General features: G+C 41.1%; 1 protein-coding gene across 1 annotated transcript; it reads left to right on the top strand.

Moving 5' to 3' along the window:
- Positions 1 to 2,183: 2,183 nt before the first annotated feature.
- mppe1 (metallophosphoesterase 1) lies at positions 2,184 to 16,214 on the top strand. The gene is made up of 9 exons (XM_049598791.1): positions 2,184 to 2,740; positions 2,868 to 2,976; positions 4,688 to 4,791; positions 5,701 to 5,781; positions 8,198 to 8,306; positions 8,648 to 8,728; positions 12,705 to 12,827; positions 13,051 to 13,191; positions 15,270 to 16,214. The coding sequence occupies exons 1-9, from the start codon at positions 2,490 to 2,492 to the stop codon at positions 15,453 to 15,455; spliced, it is 1,185 nt and encodes a 394-aa protein (XP_049454748.1). The 5' UTR covers positions 2,184 to 2,489; the 3' UTR covers positions 15,456 to 16,214.
- Positions 16,215 to 16,289: the final 75 nt, after the last annotated feature.

The following is a 16,289-nucleotide window of genomic DNA, read 5'->3' as shown; positions in this document are numbered from 1 at the left end:
TTAGCCAGTAACTGGAGGATGTAATGAGAACACTTCTGTTAGAGCAGCGTGGATCAAACTCCTCTCTAGTTGTAGTTTTAGAGCTGAACACTCATGCAGTCTCTGGCTGATTAGATTTCTGCTCTTAATCACTTAATCTCATTTGTCCCATAGTTGTTGGCTTCTTTCCATGTGTTGGGCCAGTATTTGTGTCATCATGTGGACCAGTGCCAGCTTTTCTTATCACTGATCAGATTTATCAATAGTTTTTATGATTTATAGTTTACAGATGGCTTTTTAATAACTTTTAATTCAAGTGTTTTTAATCTCTGTCATGTCAACCATCCCTCCACCTCTCCACAGACACTGTAAAGCTCGCGGGAGTGAGCAAGGAAAATACCGGAAGTTGGCCGATGTTGCGTTTAGGCAGAGTTACATTTGCCACATTGATTTTTAAAAGGTGGCACTTTGTGAGTTAAACGAAAAAAAGTGAAAGATCCGTTAAAAAAAATTACATTAATGTAAAGTAATGTTTTATTTTTGTCAGATTTCTAGGCTGAGAGAAATTTCTTACTTTTTTTTAAATTTATTTTTATTAAACACAAGCAGTTTTTGTGAGTAGGCAATTTATTTTCATTTAAAATTATTTTTTTGATTAAAATTTTATTTTAATAACTCAAATATTGTGTGGGAACGTGCAAAGTAAGTAGCTACAGTCGTCAAATAAATGTAGTGTAGTAAAAAGTATAATGTTTCCCTTGAAATTTAGTGTAGAAATTCGCATAAAATAGAAATACTCAATCAAAGTTGGCCACAAGCATCACTAACTTTTGCCAGTAAATATACTATGTTAAAGTAGACCATTACTCAGAACCAGGAATGGTAGATAACTAAGTACTACACTTAAATGCCATTTTGAGATACTTGTACTTCACTAAAGATTTTTCTGTTTGCAGTTTTATTCAGTCAAATATTTATTCATTTTTTACACTGCACTGTAACTTCTATTATTCAAATATTTGTATTGATTTTAATTGCACTATTACTTTTATTTAAATTTTATCTTAACTTTTTATTTGCTATTGTTTAGTTCTTTGATGCATTATTTTTAAATGTCCCTTTATAATGTGTTTCTTTTGCACCTTGTCTTAATACTTTAGATGTTTTATGTATGGCACTTTTGATTGCCTTGTTCCTGAAATGTGCCATAAAAATAAACTTGCCTTGCGTTTACTTGACTATTTCCATTTTATGCTAGTTTCTCCACTACAGTTTGGAATAATTTTTACTTCACCACATTTATTTGACAGCATTAGCTACTTTGCAGAGTCTGATCACTAATACAAGATGTAAATAACCTAATGAATCATTATGGAGGCATATTATTCTGGACTAAGGTAGCCAACAGTACAGTTAAAATCAGCTCCACTTTTACTTGCTGCAGTATAGTGATGCTTACATGTTAATGCATCAGCCATTAGCTATAATCCATTGATGTATAGGCCTAGTATATATATTATTCTGAAATGGGCTATTCTGCACAATAAGTAGCTAGGTTAAGTACCCTAACTTTGAATTTTGATTTTGAATGCAGGACTTTAACTTGTAAAAGAGTATTTCCACATGATATTTCTCAATCTTAAGTAAGATCTGAGTACTTCTTTCACCACTGTTCAAAAAGCATTAATAAAAATGAGAGATGCTGTACTTCTCTGGCAGTGATTCAGAGAGAAAAATGTATAAGACCTGGGACCCTTTTGTCTCATTTTCATAACACCCAAACAACATCTGCTCTCAATGTGTTTTAGTTCAGCCCTTGATATCAAAATCAAAAAAGTAAAACCTGTCTCCGTGGATGTTGTTACTCTGCATATTAAATCCATTGCACCCTAGAAATATTTAAAGAAAGAAAAAAATGGGAATATGAGGTGGATGGGTGGAGGGCTGATGTATCATAAAGGGTATTACTGTAATCGCCTCAGGGTCATGTCTACTTTTTGTTCTGCACACTGATGTAGCCTGTACTGTGTGGCGCTGCCCAACCCTGGTGTTTTATTTCTTCTTTTTCTTTTGTGTTTGTTTTTCTTTTTTGAAAACTTTAATAAAAAAATATATGAAATATGAAAACACACACAAAAAAGCATCATTTGATGATTTTTAATGTAAAGGATTGCGTTTAATTTTGAAAGGGTCACCGGAAGTGTCATTTCCAGCTTGACTGTTAGAGCTCAGATGAGATTTGGTTGCGAAACAGCGGCAGGCTGCTGCTCCTCTCGCCTGTCTCTCCAGCACCAGAGGACATTTTTAACTTTTCCTCCCATATTTTGAATCCCCGGGACCTGACGGAGCTTTTTCATTGTGTACCCGGCGCAGCCTCAGAGCAACTTGCCATGAGCATCACACGGCTGGAGACCTAAACAGTCGGGTCTGGAAGAGAAGATGCCTCATGGACCGCTCCATCACCGCCAGTGCGCCAGTTCAGGGCATCCCAAACGCCGAATAACAAAGAAATGCCGAGGTTTAGCGCCAGATGGATGGTTGCGGTGCTGCTGATTCTCCTGGTCGGCGGCGCTTTCTTCTTCTGCGAGTATCTCATTTACTTCCCGACCATCCTCAAGTGCGCCTGGCCGAAGATCAGCCATGCACGGGGCGGAGAGGGCATCGACGGCCGGCCGATGGACTCAACAGTCCGCGCTATGGTGCTGTCGGACACCCACCTCCTCGGAGCCGTCGGGGGACACTGGTTCGACAAGCTGAGGAGGTAATGTCATCTTTGTCATAAAAGCAATCCATCACTGCTCCTCCATCTGTCCGTCTGTGCTCCGGCTTCTGCAGGAGTGTAAACAAAAACAACAAATAACGCTTACTTGTTGTCTCCAAACGCACAGGGAATGGCAGATGGAGAGGGCTTTCCAGACCGCTCTGTGGCTGCTCAGGCCCGAAATAGTCTTTATTCTCGGGGATATCTTCGACGAAGGCAAGTGGAGCTCGCAGAAGGTAACGTGGAGCTCCCTTTATTCTCCTTCTTGCTTTGTCTGCACAGTGCTTGTGATGATGATGGTGGTGGTGGTGGTGGTGGTAGAAAACAGTAAGAGGATGCAGAGCAGAGGCCGGTACTCACCGGTCATCATCATCATCATCACCATCATCATCATCATCATCATCATCTTGTACAATCCAGGCCTGAAAGGCTGCAGCTTATTTTTTTAAGAAAACACACAACAGCAGCAGCAGCTGCAGCCTGCACCCTCCGCTCAGCCCTCCATGCTACATCCATCCTGCTTTAGCAGACCAAAAAAATAAGAAACATCCCCTGGGAATTTTCACACATCCATTACTGGATTGTCAAATGGGATCCATCAAGTCAGATAGAAGAAAGAATAAGTGTTGAGCAAGTGCAGCACAGAGGAAAGCCTCATTAAAAACAGGAAACAGAGCTTGCAGACTGTAAAATTTCCACTAATCTACTATGTTCCCCCGTCAGCTTCCTCATTTTCACACTTGGTTGGCATCTCGCCTGTAATTTGTATTCTAGATGTTTTAAAGAGAGGGATGACTCAAATCTTTCAATTTGTAGACAGAGAAATGCTGAAAGTAGGGCTGCTGCAGAGATGTTTTTTAACATTATGTATCAGTCTGTCAATTATTTTCTTGAGCGATTGGTTTGCATGTCGAAAAACAGTTTTAAGTGGCTTTTTAAAAAGTTACCAGACCCCAAGACAACATCCTGAGGCTGCTTGTTTTGTCTGAAGTAGGGCTTCCTACTAACATTTATCTTTATTGTTGATTAATCTGTCAGTTACTGCCTTGATTGATCAATCAGTTGCATGGTTTACATGTAATACAATGGAGAAAAATGAATGGCACACATTCCCAGACTTCAAAATGACATGTTTTAATTGCTCTTTTGTCTGAAATATTGCCCTAAACACAAAGATATTTTAGTTATGATTATGTCAAACACAGAAAAACTTGCAAATCCTCACAAATATTTAGTATTTTTGCTTAAAATGCTTCATAAAAATGAATGGTTTCAGGCGTCCTGTTGGAGAATTCAAAGCTTTGACTTGGCAGAAAGAGAGATAATACTGAAAACTGAGCTGCAACTAAAAACGTATTCTTTCTTGACAAATTCTTTAATATATAAATGTTGGGAAAAAAAGTGGCAAGTAACATAACAGTGATTAACCCCCAATGTGACATCTTCAAATTTGCCTGTTTTGTCCAAAATCCAAATTTAAAATTATATAAAACATAAAAAATAAGCAAATCTGCATGTTTTAGAACCATAAACCAGCAAGTGTTCTGCAGTTTTACCTGGTAAGTGACTTCAAAGATGAATCAATTAGCAGAGTTACTGTCAATTAATCTTTTCTCAGTTGATTTATTGTTTCAGAGCTAATTAAAAGTAGCATCATGGAGTCATTTAGAGACACATCAGTAGGAAAAACATCATATAAACCCACAGCACCGGCGTAATTAAAGGCCTCCCGTGTTCATCCTCGGCCCCTGCAGGTGTAAAATTGAATCTGGAGTCTGAATCAAAGCCGCCCGTCTTAGCCACCCATGGGGGCTGCGGGGTGACCCTCAGAGATCCCATTAACTCTCATGAGCTTCCCAGGGGAGTTTTGTCTTATTAAAGGCTCCACTGAAACCTGCTTCAGCTGTGTGTGTGTGTTTGTGTTGTTCCCTGTCTCTGTCTCTGCAGCACTGGGAGGACGACGTGCGCCGCTTCCACAGGATGTTCAGGCACTCCACTGACACAGAACTGGTTGTGCTGGTTGGAAATCACGACATCGGTTTCCATTACGAGTGAGAACAGGCTTTACAGCATTATTGTTTTATTGTTCAACCTTCAGTCTTGTGTGCTGCCCAATCAGGTTCAGGTTGCCTCTGATTAAGGTGTGCAGGGTTCAAGGAAAGAGTCACAATAAAATCTGAACTTTGATTTTACTAGTTACCACATGATGATTCACTGCCACAGCTACAGAAATATCTGAAAACAGACTCAAAAAGTTATTTAGCTAGGCAAGACTTTGTCCACATCACATAACCTTTGAGGAAACATTTGATTATGAGCCAAATAGGATGAATTACACTGAGATATACGGTACAAGGGTCGGACACTGTAAAAAGTGTTCAGGGCCATAGAAACCTGTGAAGACACTGAGGTATTGTCTAAAGTAGGATGTCGATATCTTTTTTTTATGCTGTCAACAAAGCAGGAACAAAAGGCTTTATTACAATCAGCCCTCTTGCGTCACAAAAACAAATCTGTAAGAAAAGCACCTGTACAATAAAATGCAACGCTTGTGTCAAACAGGTCTTGATTCAACTTTATGGTAATTTACCGAGCCTGTATTGCATTGCATTATATTGCAGAGATGTTGCATTTATTGTGTCCACCCCTGTGAATGCAACGCTCTTTTTTGTTTGAAACTCTTGTTCTTAATATCTCAGGGGAAGGAGCGGTGAGAGAAAACAAAATGAGATGCACAAAATCATCCTGCAGTAAAGTATTTGATGCCTGTGATTCAGAAATCTGGGATTATGCAGACACACAGCTGCTCGTATGTGCTTTGATTGGACGCGTGCAGGAGGAAGTGAGTTGGCACAGCTCTTATGTAACAGTGTATGACAGACAGACGTGACAGACTGAGCAGCAGGGTTTCTCTTTTTTTTTTCTGTGCTGTGTGACGAATGTGTTGTGTCTCCCTGCAGGATGGACTGGTTCAAGCTGCAGCGCTTTGAGAAGGTCTTCAACGCTTCCTCCACCCGCATCGTCACCAAAAAGGGAGTCAAGTGAGTGATGGGAGGATGCAACATACAACATACATGATGACCCCTGCTGGAATGTTACTCAGCAGGCTGGAAGGTCACAGGTTTAATCTGCTTGAGTCGGTCTGTGCCAAAAAAAAGCTTTTAAAACACACAACAGGCGGTAAACTGTTCCACCAATATCTGCAAACAGGCACAAATGACAAAATTGCGTTTCTGTTTTCACACTGCGTGCTGAAGAACAGCAAACACTGCAAAAATTGTGCATTTTTTGTTTGTTGCTGAGTTCTGAAAGTCTTTAAAGTTTGTCCTTGTTTGCTGAAGCCCGGGGTGTGTGGAGTTTGTATGTTCTCCCTGTGTCAGCGTGGGTTTTCTCCAGCTTCCTCTCCCAGTCCAAAGACATGCAGGTTAACTGGTGACTCTAAATTGCCTGTACATGTGAATGTGAGTGTGAATGGTTGTCTGTCTCTATGTGTCAGCTCTGTGACAGTCTGGAGACCTGTCTAAGGTGTACCCCACCTCTCGCCCAATGCTATTCGAGACAACAATAGTTACTAATTTCAGGCGATATGCTTTTATTATATAATTTAACCAATCAGAAGGGTATTATTATATTATATTAAACTTGAACTGAAACCAAAAAATTATTATAAAACTGCATTTATCATGAATATGGTTAATATTAAATTGATAAAACAATATGTATTTTCACGTAACTGTCCATAACTGCCTGTGATTCTTTTATTTTTTTTTTTTTAAAAATCCAGCAAATACACAATTTGCCTCCTGTAGCTGCACTTCAAAAATAATAATAGACCATTTTGAAGGTTGTTATGGTGTGAGTCATACTAAACTGCAAGCGGACAAATAATTATGTTGGTGCAGTAGTGATGTAGCGTTGCAATGTCGTACATGTTACGTCAGTGCTTGGTGTGGTCTTAAAGGGGCAGGTTACCCCAAAATCAAAAATGCATATTTTTCCTCTTACCTGTAGTACTGTTTATCAGTCTAGATTGTTTTGGTGTGAGTTGCCAAATGTTGGAGATATCAGCTGTAAAGATGTCTGCCTTCTCTCCAGTATAATGGAACTAGATGGCACTCAGCTTGTGGTGCTCAAAGTGCCAAAATAGTACATTTGAAAAGCTTGAAAATCAAGACCCAGTTACTCAAGATAATTCACAGACCTTGTTGTGAGCAGTTTAATGCAGGAACTATTTTCTTTCTACCGAATTACACCCACCAATCATATCACTGCGCAGAGGGAAGTGTGCATCTTCTGGTAGCTCACATTAGAGTGCGGCTCGGGCCGCATTTTCCTGACCAAACCTGACAGTCTGAGACAGTTATAACTGAGCCCGGCCTGACCCTGACAGACTTTCTGATTTTTAAGTCCGAACCCAACGCAGTTTGTTACCTGACACAGTAATTGTTATCATGGTTACAGCTTGTCTGTTTACTGTGATCACACATGGACAGTGTGTAAATGACCAGCAAAAGGCTGCTGTTACGCACAGTCAAACACACCACACACACTGCAGGGCAGCACAGCGCACACACTCAATTGGAGCGGAGCCTGTGTTGCGTTCAGACGTTATCACGTAAATAACAAATTTCAGCACTTGAATAGTCCATAGCACAGCACAGCAGCATGTCAAGTGGGCCGAACCTGAACTGAATCCGAGCAAAATTTCTGATTTATTATCTGAACGCAGCCCAACCCATCAGGTTCCAATGGGTCCCTTCGGGCTTGTCTCGGGTATCCACACTCTGGCTGACATAGCACCACTGAGCTAGCTTCTGTTACATATCAGCCAAAGAGGACGCCATTGATCTGTACATCTTGAACTGAGTAGATGCTCACTTCCTTCTGCGCAGTGACACAGTCGGTGGGTGTAGTTCAGTAGAAAGAAAATAGTTCCTACATGAAACTGCTCACAACAAGGTCTGTGGATTATCTTGAGTAACCAGGTCATGATTTCAGGGAAGAGACATTGCTGTTGAGTTTTTCAAATGTAAGTTTTTGGCACTTTGAGCACCACAAGCTGAGTGCCATCGAGTTTCATTATACTGGAGAGAAGGCAGACATCTCTACAGCTGATATCTCCAACACTCGAGAACTCACACCAAAACAATCTAGACTGATAAATAGCACTACAGGTAAGACGAGAAATATGTATTTTTGATTTTGGGATGAACTGAAGTACAAGAGACACCACACAGAGCTGTTATCATGGCTGCTCAGAAGCTCAACAGTTGACCTTTAAGTCCAAAGATGTCAGCGCAGCTTTCCCTCCACACAAGATTTATGTGAAGGTATTCGACAGAATTTCCTTAAAGCGCCCAAAAACCTTATAATATGATGTATCTCCACAGCCTCACTGCAGCTTCTCTGTACTTCATGCCAGACTTACTGAGGCTTTTTTTCTGTCTCTCCCTTCAGTTTTCTTCTGGTGAATAGCGTGGCCCTGCATGGCGACGGGTGTCCCATCTGCCAGTCGGTGGAGAAGGAGCTGATCAAACTCTCCAGAGACCTCAACTGTTCTCTTCAGGTGGGAGGAAAATTTTTCTGGAAGTTGCACACTTTCACGCTGTCAGCACCTTGAACACACTCTGCTGCTGGAGTGTGAAAGACTCAAGTCAAGCGAGGAGAAAGGAAAAAAACACACTTACATCCAAAACTCGGTTGTACCTGGAGCAGGTGTTTTGCCTTTTTTATACATGCAGTGTTTGTAGAGGCAAATTAAAAGTGTCTGCTTCTCCATCTTCCCACAAATCTTGAGACAGAAGGAGTGGAGAGATATGAAATAAAAATGATGACTGATGTCTGAGGACGCACTGCGAGCTCGTGGACAAGACGGCCGATTAATTCTTTATGTCGTCTTTTCTGCAGAATTCGCAGTCCGGCAGCGGAGCGGCGGACAGCTGTGAGGGCTCGCAGCTCTATCCTCCCACACCCCCCATCATGTTACAGGTAAACTGCAGGTGTACTCTGCATGTGCTCTGTTTTTATGTCTGAAAACATAAACGCCAACAAGGATACAGTCGCTCCTCATCAGATGCTCTGGTCAGGGAAAGAATTAGTGCTGAAACCATTAGTGATTATTCCTCCCATCCATGCTGGCCTTGAAGAGACTCCTGTCTTCCAAAGTTACTGACTTTTAAGATCGAAATCCCTGTTTTTCCCAGACTGTTTCCTTCAGATAAGGGATGGTCACAGAAAGAGGGAATTTCCCGCTGAGAAAATACCTGCTAAATTAGATTCACACTGCTGAAGCCTGGTATTATCTTTGAGGACTGTGGATTTTCTCCCATCACTCAGATAAGCAAGGATCTCTTCACAGCCATTATGGACATGAGGAATGATTACAGTGACCAGTAATTGTTTCAACACACACAAGCATGTGAATATCATGTTAAAACAGACTCAAACATTTCCATACTCATCCATTAAATAATTACTCAACCGACGGAAAATTAAGCAAAGACAATTTAAGCAACTGATTTATTGTCATTTATCAAGTCAAAATTCAGTAAAACATAAGCTGATTCCTGTTTCTCAGATGTGAATATTTGCAGCTGAACTCTGCTTCACATCATTTTCTTGGGGGTTTAACTGTACCATCATCTGGCAGATTTTGTCCTAAGTCTTTAAGAGGCTTTGGTGTGCTAATTTCTTTAGCAGAAGGAAGTGGTACCAAAGAGACTAGACGACCCCAGAAGGCATCCATTAGTACCAACCCTGTCATGCTAGCTTGTCGGGGAGGGAGCTAAATAATGCTCCAGAGTAATTCCAAATTTTGATAAGGGAAAAAGTGATATGGCTATTTTCACAGGGGTGCCTTGACCTCTCACCTCAAGATATCTGAATGAAAATGGATTCAGTGGGCTCCAACGAGTCTCCCTTCAACAGACATGACTGCTATACTAGTCTACTACATACTGGGGTCCTTAAACACTCTAAGATTGCATGAAATTGACTGGAAAGCTGAGACTCTTACTGATTCAAGGCCCCTAACTGTATTCATGTATGATCATATAAGCCCACATAGTAGCCATTTCACTGTAGCGACACTATTTTTTTGACACTTCAACTCACTATCAAGTGTAGCTAAGGAGAAAGAGGCTTCAGCTACCAATCAGATGGTTAGTGGTTCAGTCCCTGGCCACTGCAGTCTACATGTTGAAGTATCCTTGGGAGACATACATATATACTACCATCAGAGTGGGAGTGTGTGTAAATGATTATGTGATGAGCAGGTGGCAGGCTTCGGCTACCAGTTCATGAATGTGTGTGAATGGGGAGAATGGTGCCAGTAGTGTAAATCGTTTTGAGTGGTCATTAATACTAGAACAGTGCTATGTAAATGCAGTTCATTTACTTTATAAAATGACCTATAGTGACCGCTAGGATCATCAGAACATCATTAAACATTTACAACCACAAACCAGAGAACGTAAGGCTTTCATAGGTGTATTGACAATATAGGGGTTTCCCAGCAATTTCCATAATAGAAGTGCTTACAGATACTACAATACTTACAGAGATATGAAAAGTTTTTGATACCAGACCACAGTATCAGTCTTTCCATGGTGTTCCTCAAGGTCTTGGTGTCTGAATGTTGTATTTTGGAGGGATTCTCGAATGGTAAAAATGCTTAAACTTTGCACCAAATCTGTTTAGCAAATTGTATCAACCTTAAAATTGCTGCAACAACTTATTATTATTCAAATATTTGTATTGAATTTTCACATATTTAAAACATTCAAACAGGAAGCAGCACAGAAACAGTGCGCACAAAGCCTACATATAAGTCTCACATCGTACCAAATACACGTACCAATTGTGCTCACAATTGTGCTCATATTGGACCATATACTAGTTGATCAACATATTAAATAAATAAATAAAGTAAAATAAATAAATAAATTTAAAAAAGAGAAGAAAGTATAAATAAATAGATTCAAAATATAATTAAAATAAAATTAAGATAAAATCAGGTGCCAGGATTGCCTTTACCCACAGTGAGAAATTCCTGTTCAAAATAAGATAAAAATGGTTGCCAGACTTTATAGAAATTTCGAGAGGAGCCTCGAATGGTGTACTTGAGGTATTCAAGTTTGAGGTGTGCCATCACCGTCTCCACCAAGCGTTTATGTGACGGTGGTGCTGCCTTCTTCCAACTTAAAAGAATCAGTCGTCTAGCCAGTAATGTGGAAAAAGCTACAACCTCTGCCTGACTTGCCGATAGCTGTGCCTCATCCAGCACCACACCAAAGATGGATGTTAAAGGGTTAGGATTGATGTCTTTGCCACATATAAATGAGAAGGTTCGGAATACATCTGTCCAGAATTTAGCCAACCTGGGACATTCCCAGAACATATATCTGAGATCAGCTGGCTCCAGGTTGCATCTGGGGCAGGACGGGCCAGAGCCTGGGTAGATTTTAGCCAGCCTGCTCCTGGACAGATGCAGCCTGTGGCTCACCTTGAACTGTATTAACCTGTGCCTGATGCACACAGAAGATGAGTGTACGAGTTTTATTGCCCGCTGCCATTCCAGATCCGACATTTCTATCCCTAGCTCCTCCTCCCACTGCCTTCTTATGTGTCCAAGGGATGGGGAAGCCGATCTTTGAATGTTTTCATATAGGATGGACACCATACCCCTACGGGTGAGGTCTGTATTCAGCAGCTCATCTATCCAGCCACCTTGTGGTGAATTCAGAGACGGAGGGACGTGTGTTTTTACAAAACTACGGACCTGTAGATACCTGAAGAAATTGCACTTAGGGATAGTGAAGTCTGTACTTAACTGCTGGAATGATTTAAAAACGCCATTTTTAAAAAGGTCCTTCACACACTTGAGCCCATTTCTGGACCAGAGCTGAAATGAAGAGTCTATAAGGGGCGGAGGGAACATCGGGTTTGACACAATGGGGGCTGTGGGGAGGGCTTCTCTACTGTTAAAGTGGATTCTGAACTGTGACCATATCCTGAGCAAACTGCGGATAACTGGGTTGTTAGTGAAGTAGCGTTTACTCAAGGGTATTGGGACACACACCAGCGAACGCAATGACACTCGGTTGCTTGAGTGTTGCTCCATATGCACCCAGATTGGTGCTTCTCTCTCTGGCAAATCGCAGACCCAGTATATCAGTTTGTGGAGGTTTGCAGCCCAGTAGTAGTACATGCAACAACTTATGAGACACAATTGAGTATGGGATTGGTAATCATGTACTTCCATCATGATGTTATAAGCCCTTTTACACTCTAAACTTTCAAAGTTTGAAAAGACACCTGACCAAAACACGATGTTTATTACAGATAAGAGACTAGAAAAACTGGACCCAGAGAGCTGAGCTGCATGTGATGTTAATCTTCAGCTTCCTAGCTTTCAGATAATGTATACTACTTATATGTGGTATCTACTGTTGACCTGCTATCTCCCCATAAAAACCCTCCAACCCAAAAAATGGGTCCATGCTGGTCTCAGAGGGTTAGAAATGGCCAGCTCTACTGATAATTTTCATTGTTGATTAATCTGTCACTTCTTTAAAATGTTAGAAAATTGAGAGAAGTTCAGAGAGCCTGAAGTAACGTTGTCAATTTACTCATTTTGTTCAACCAGCAGTCAAACCCAAAGATATTTAATTTACAAACCATTAAAAGGCAGCAAGTCCTCACATTTAAGAAGCTTGAACCAGCAAACATGTAGTATTTTTTGACGATTATTTTACAGTTGATCGACTAATTTATGATTAAATTGTTGAAGCAGCAAGTTTTCATGCAGTTTCATGGCTGCATGTTTGTTATAATAGTACAACACATGGACTAAACTACACCAGGATCTTTGCAACACATAAACTCCTGCAAATTTTCAAAACATAATTTAACAGGAAAAATAATCTGAAGAGAAGATAATAGTCATGTTCTCCCTGTCTTCCAGCACTATCCTCTGTACAGAGTGAGCGATGCCAGCTGCACAGGACTGGATGCTGCACCGCCTGAAGAGCGACACCTGCTGTTCAGAGAGAAATATGACGTGTTGTCTAAGGAGGCCTCACAGAGAGTGAGTACTCTGCAGTCTCATCACACCACCTCTGCTGGGTCTCTCTCGGATCTCCTCTGAAGCGGTTTCATCCAATTAAAATACAGTACAACAGTCTGCTGTCAGAAATAGTCCCGTACGGAAGCAGCAGATGATGATGATGATGATGATGATGATGAAACTGATGATGTAAGCGAGCAGCAACAACCAGTCTTTGAGGTAGATATGGGTTTTCTCTCCTCAGCTGCTGCAGTGGTTTAAGCCCCGCCTCATCCTGAGTGGACACACCCACAGCGGATGTGAGGTTCTCCATGACAACAAGTACCCAGAAATCAGCGTGCCGTCCTTCAGCTGGAGGAACAGAAACAACCCCAGCTTCATCCTGGTGAGTAAAAACATCTGGAGAGTTTGGTTGTGTGAGATGATGTAAACAAATGATGGTGAATGATTGTGTGTGTGGGTGGGTTCATTCTTTGGGAAGAAAAATAACACTTCTGTAGTGTGAATTTATAAAGCAGCTATAATGTAACAGTGTGGTGTTAAAGAGGGTCTTCCCACAGTGATGAGAATTATCACCAGAATCTCCTTTTGTAGTGTCCGGCTGCAACTGTACTGTTTTGTTTCATTCTCATCGCTTTGTTTCCTTGTGCAGCTGGCAGCTGTTGTAAAGGGACACTTCATCCCAAAATCAAAAATTCACATCAGTGTAGAGACGTCTGCTTCCTCTTGAATATGATGGAACTAGATGGCACTTGGTTTGTGGTGCTCAAAGCACCCCTCATTTTAAAACCTCAACAGCAATGTCTCTTTCCAGAAATCATGACCTGGTTACTCAAGATATCCCACAGACCTTGCTGTGAGTAGTTTCATGTAGGAACTACTTTCTCTCTACCAAACTACACCTGCATGGCGCAGAAGCAAGTGTGCATCTACTCATGAATGAGAGTGCTCGAGACAGCGTGAGATGTAAACATTAATGGCGTCCTCCTCAGCTGAGCTGTAATGTTAGCTTGGTCAATGGTGCTAGGTGAGCTCACAGTGGACGCACGCTTCCTTCTGCGCATGATATGGCCACAGGCATGATGCGTTTTGAGCACCACAAGCTGAGCCATCTAGTTCCATTTTATTCTAAAGAAGGCAGATATCTCTATGGTCGATATCTCCAACACTTGGCAACTCACACCAAAACAATCTAGACTGATAAATAGCACTACAGGTAAGAGGTAATATATGTATTTTTGATTTTGGGGTGAACTGTCCCTTTAAGTACTACTCGTCCATAGTGCTGCAGCTATCGATTATTTTAGTAAACTGAGTATTCTGTCGATTATTCTGGCAATTAATCGAGTAATCAAATAAGAAATACTGCGTGTTGTCATTCAATTACAAGACTCTGCGACTTAAGAGTATATGCACTGTATATTGTGTACTGGATTTAACGAAGCCTCGAGGCTTTTTAGTAATCAAATTATTCAAGGTCCTCGAGGAACCGTTTCAGCCCTACCTGCCCATATAAAGTGGTGCAGGAATGAGCGCCTGGAAATGAGTTAGCATTTTAGCACCCACGGTTCCCTTGGCATAAAGTCAACAGGTTTTGGGTTAGATGCCTGAAATAATTAACACAAGCTTGAAGAGACTTTCTCGTTTTGTTCTACGACATAGAATATGTAAGTTAATACCCCATTTGTGAACTTTCATGTGTCTTAAAAAAAGTGGTTACTAACGAGTGGCTAAATTAGACTACAGTGTGTCCTCATGAGGAACATGGCTTTACAGCATTGTTGTTGTGGTTATGTTGAAGTCATGCGACCGTAGTGTAGTTTGTTTATAGCCTAACATTACCTTTTTATTTATGGTGATTGTATTTAGGCTCCAAAAATCATAAAAGTGGTGTTCATTTCTAAACAGTATCTTTCTTGACAAAATATGTAAGTATCATAAACGTTCGCCACAGAGCTTATTTTCGGCAATAATCCAAAATACAAAGGAAAAATCCCATGGGCTTTTTGTTAAGGGAACCAGGGCGATGCTAATTTCTTTGTTGGCCTCCAAATAAACATCATCCCTTAAGCACTCTGGTGCAATATGACTATCGACAATAAATAAAAATAATGTGATTTAATGGAAAGCTCTTTGAACAGCTGTGAAATGGATCTTGTGGCAAGATTTCCTTCTTGAAAATATATTCTAGTGTCCCAAAAAACTGTGTTATTACAAGAAAATTTCAAACAGCACCATTAAATTGTGTTATGGGGACAATGAAAAAATAGGGATTGTATCTTTAAATAGTCAAATTAGCAGAAAAATATCCAGTGAGGAAACAAATAGGAGCTCTGATTTTTAGTGTTTGGAGGCCCCCTGGTGGCTGAGGGGCCCAAAAGCAGACACCTTTGCCATCATTAGCAGTGTCTGTCACCTCTAACCCATTACCCTCCTTGTCTCCCCCCTCCTCCCCCGTCTCAGGCGTCGGTGTCACCCGGCAATTACGCTTTGTCCAAGTGTTTCCTGCCGGAGGAGAGCACGGTGATCGGCGTGTACTGCTCAGCTGGCGCCTGCATGCTGCTGCTGTTCCTGGCTCACTGTCTGTGGATGAAAGGCCTGCTGCAGTGCCTCAGCCTCTGCCTGCTGGGGAAGCACAAGTCTCTGTGAACTACGTTACCCACAGTGCACCAGGACAGAGCCATGAGAGTAGAGTACACCGGACTTGGTAAATACTTGATGTGAGGATTTGCAGATGTGACGTTCCTCTTCTGAACAGGTCCAAAAAATCTGTTCGTGAAAACTTCGATTTGTTTGTCCAAATGTTTCACGGCACTGTGAAGGACACGAATATATGTTTTAGATGTCTGACAAGGACTCAAAGTTTATCACTTTTTATTGCCTGTGATGACAGAGCATACATGGGGCCAAATTGTTACAAATAATCTCTGGTGTTTGTTTACCTTCCCTGGGAGTGCCAGACGGGTGGAGCACAAATGTGAAGCTTTTCAATCACAGCAAAGAGAAGTAACCGTCACTGACTTTACAACAGTTTCCTTTGACCGGCAGGAGTGTTAGCAAGTACACACACATGGCATTAAGTAAGACAAATCAAACAAAGAGTACATATGTAAATAGAAACTGTCCCTGGTCTGATTTAAGGTGGTAAAGTCAGATGTTGCTTTATGTCTCTCCACTCTGATGTTAACTGTGATCTGATGTAAACACATTCGTCATCTCACCCTGAACACCGTTTGTTTCTGTTGTTGACGTCCGATCATCCATCCAGGTTCCTCGTTGTTTTTATGATGCATATGTGAATATATTTATTGCTGACTTTCTGTGCCAAATGTTTGTGAGGGTTTTTGCCAAATTGTTGAAACATTTCTGATGAGCTGTACATAATAAATCAGAATCTTAAGAAAGAGAGTGGTGGTTCGAGCTGCAGGTTGATAATCAATGTTAGAGGTAAACCAGTCACCTAAAGCCGTGACATGGCTTCTC

Source organism: Epinephelus fuscoguttatus, linkage group LG15 (assembly GCF_011397635.1).
Source record: "Epinephelus fuscoguttatus linkage group LG15, E.fuscoguttatus.final_Chr_v1".
Taxonomy (NCBI): Eukaryota; Metazoa; Chordata; class Actinopteri; order Perciformes; family Serranidae; genus Epinephelus; species Epinephelus fuscoguttatus.
The sequence above is the reverse complement of the archived record's forward strand: the minus strand, read 5'-3'. Positions and strand labels throughout refer to the sequence as shown.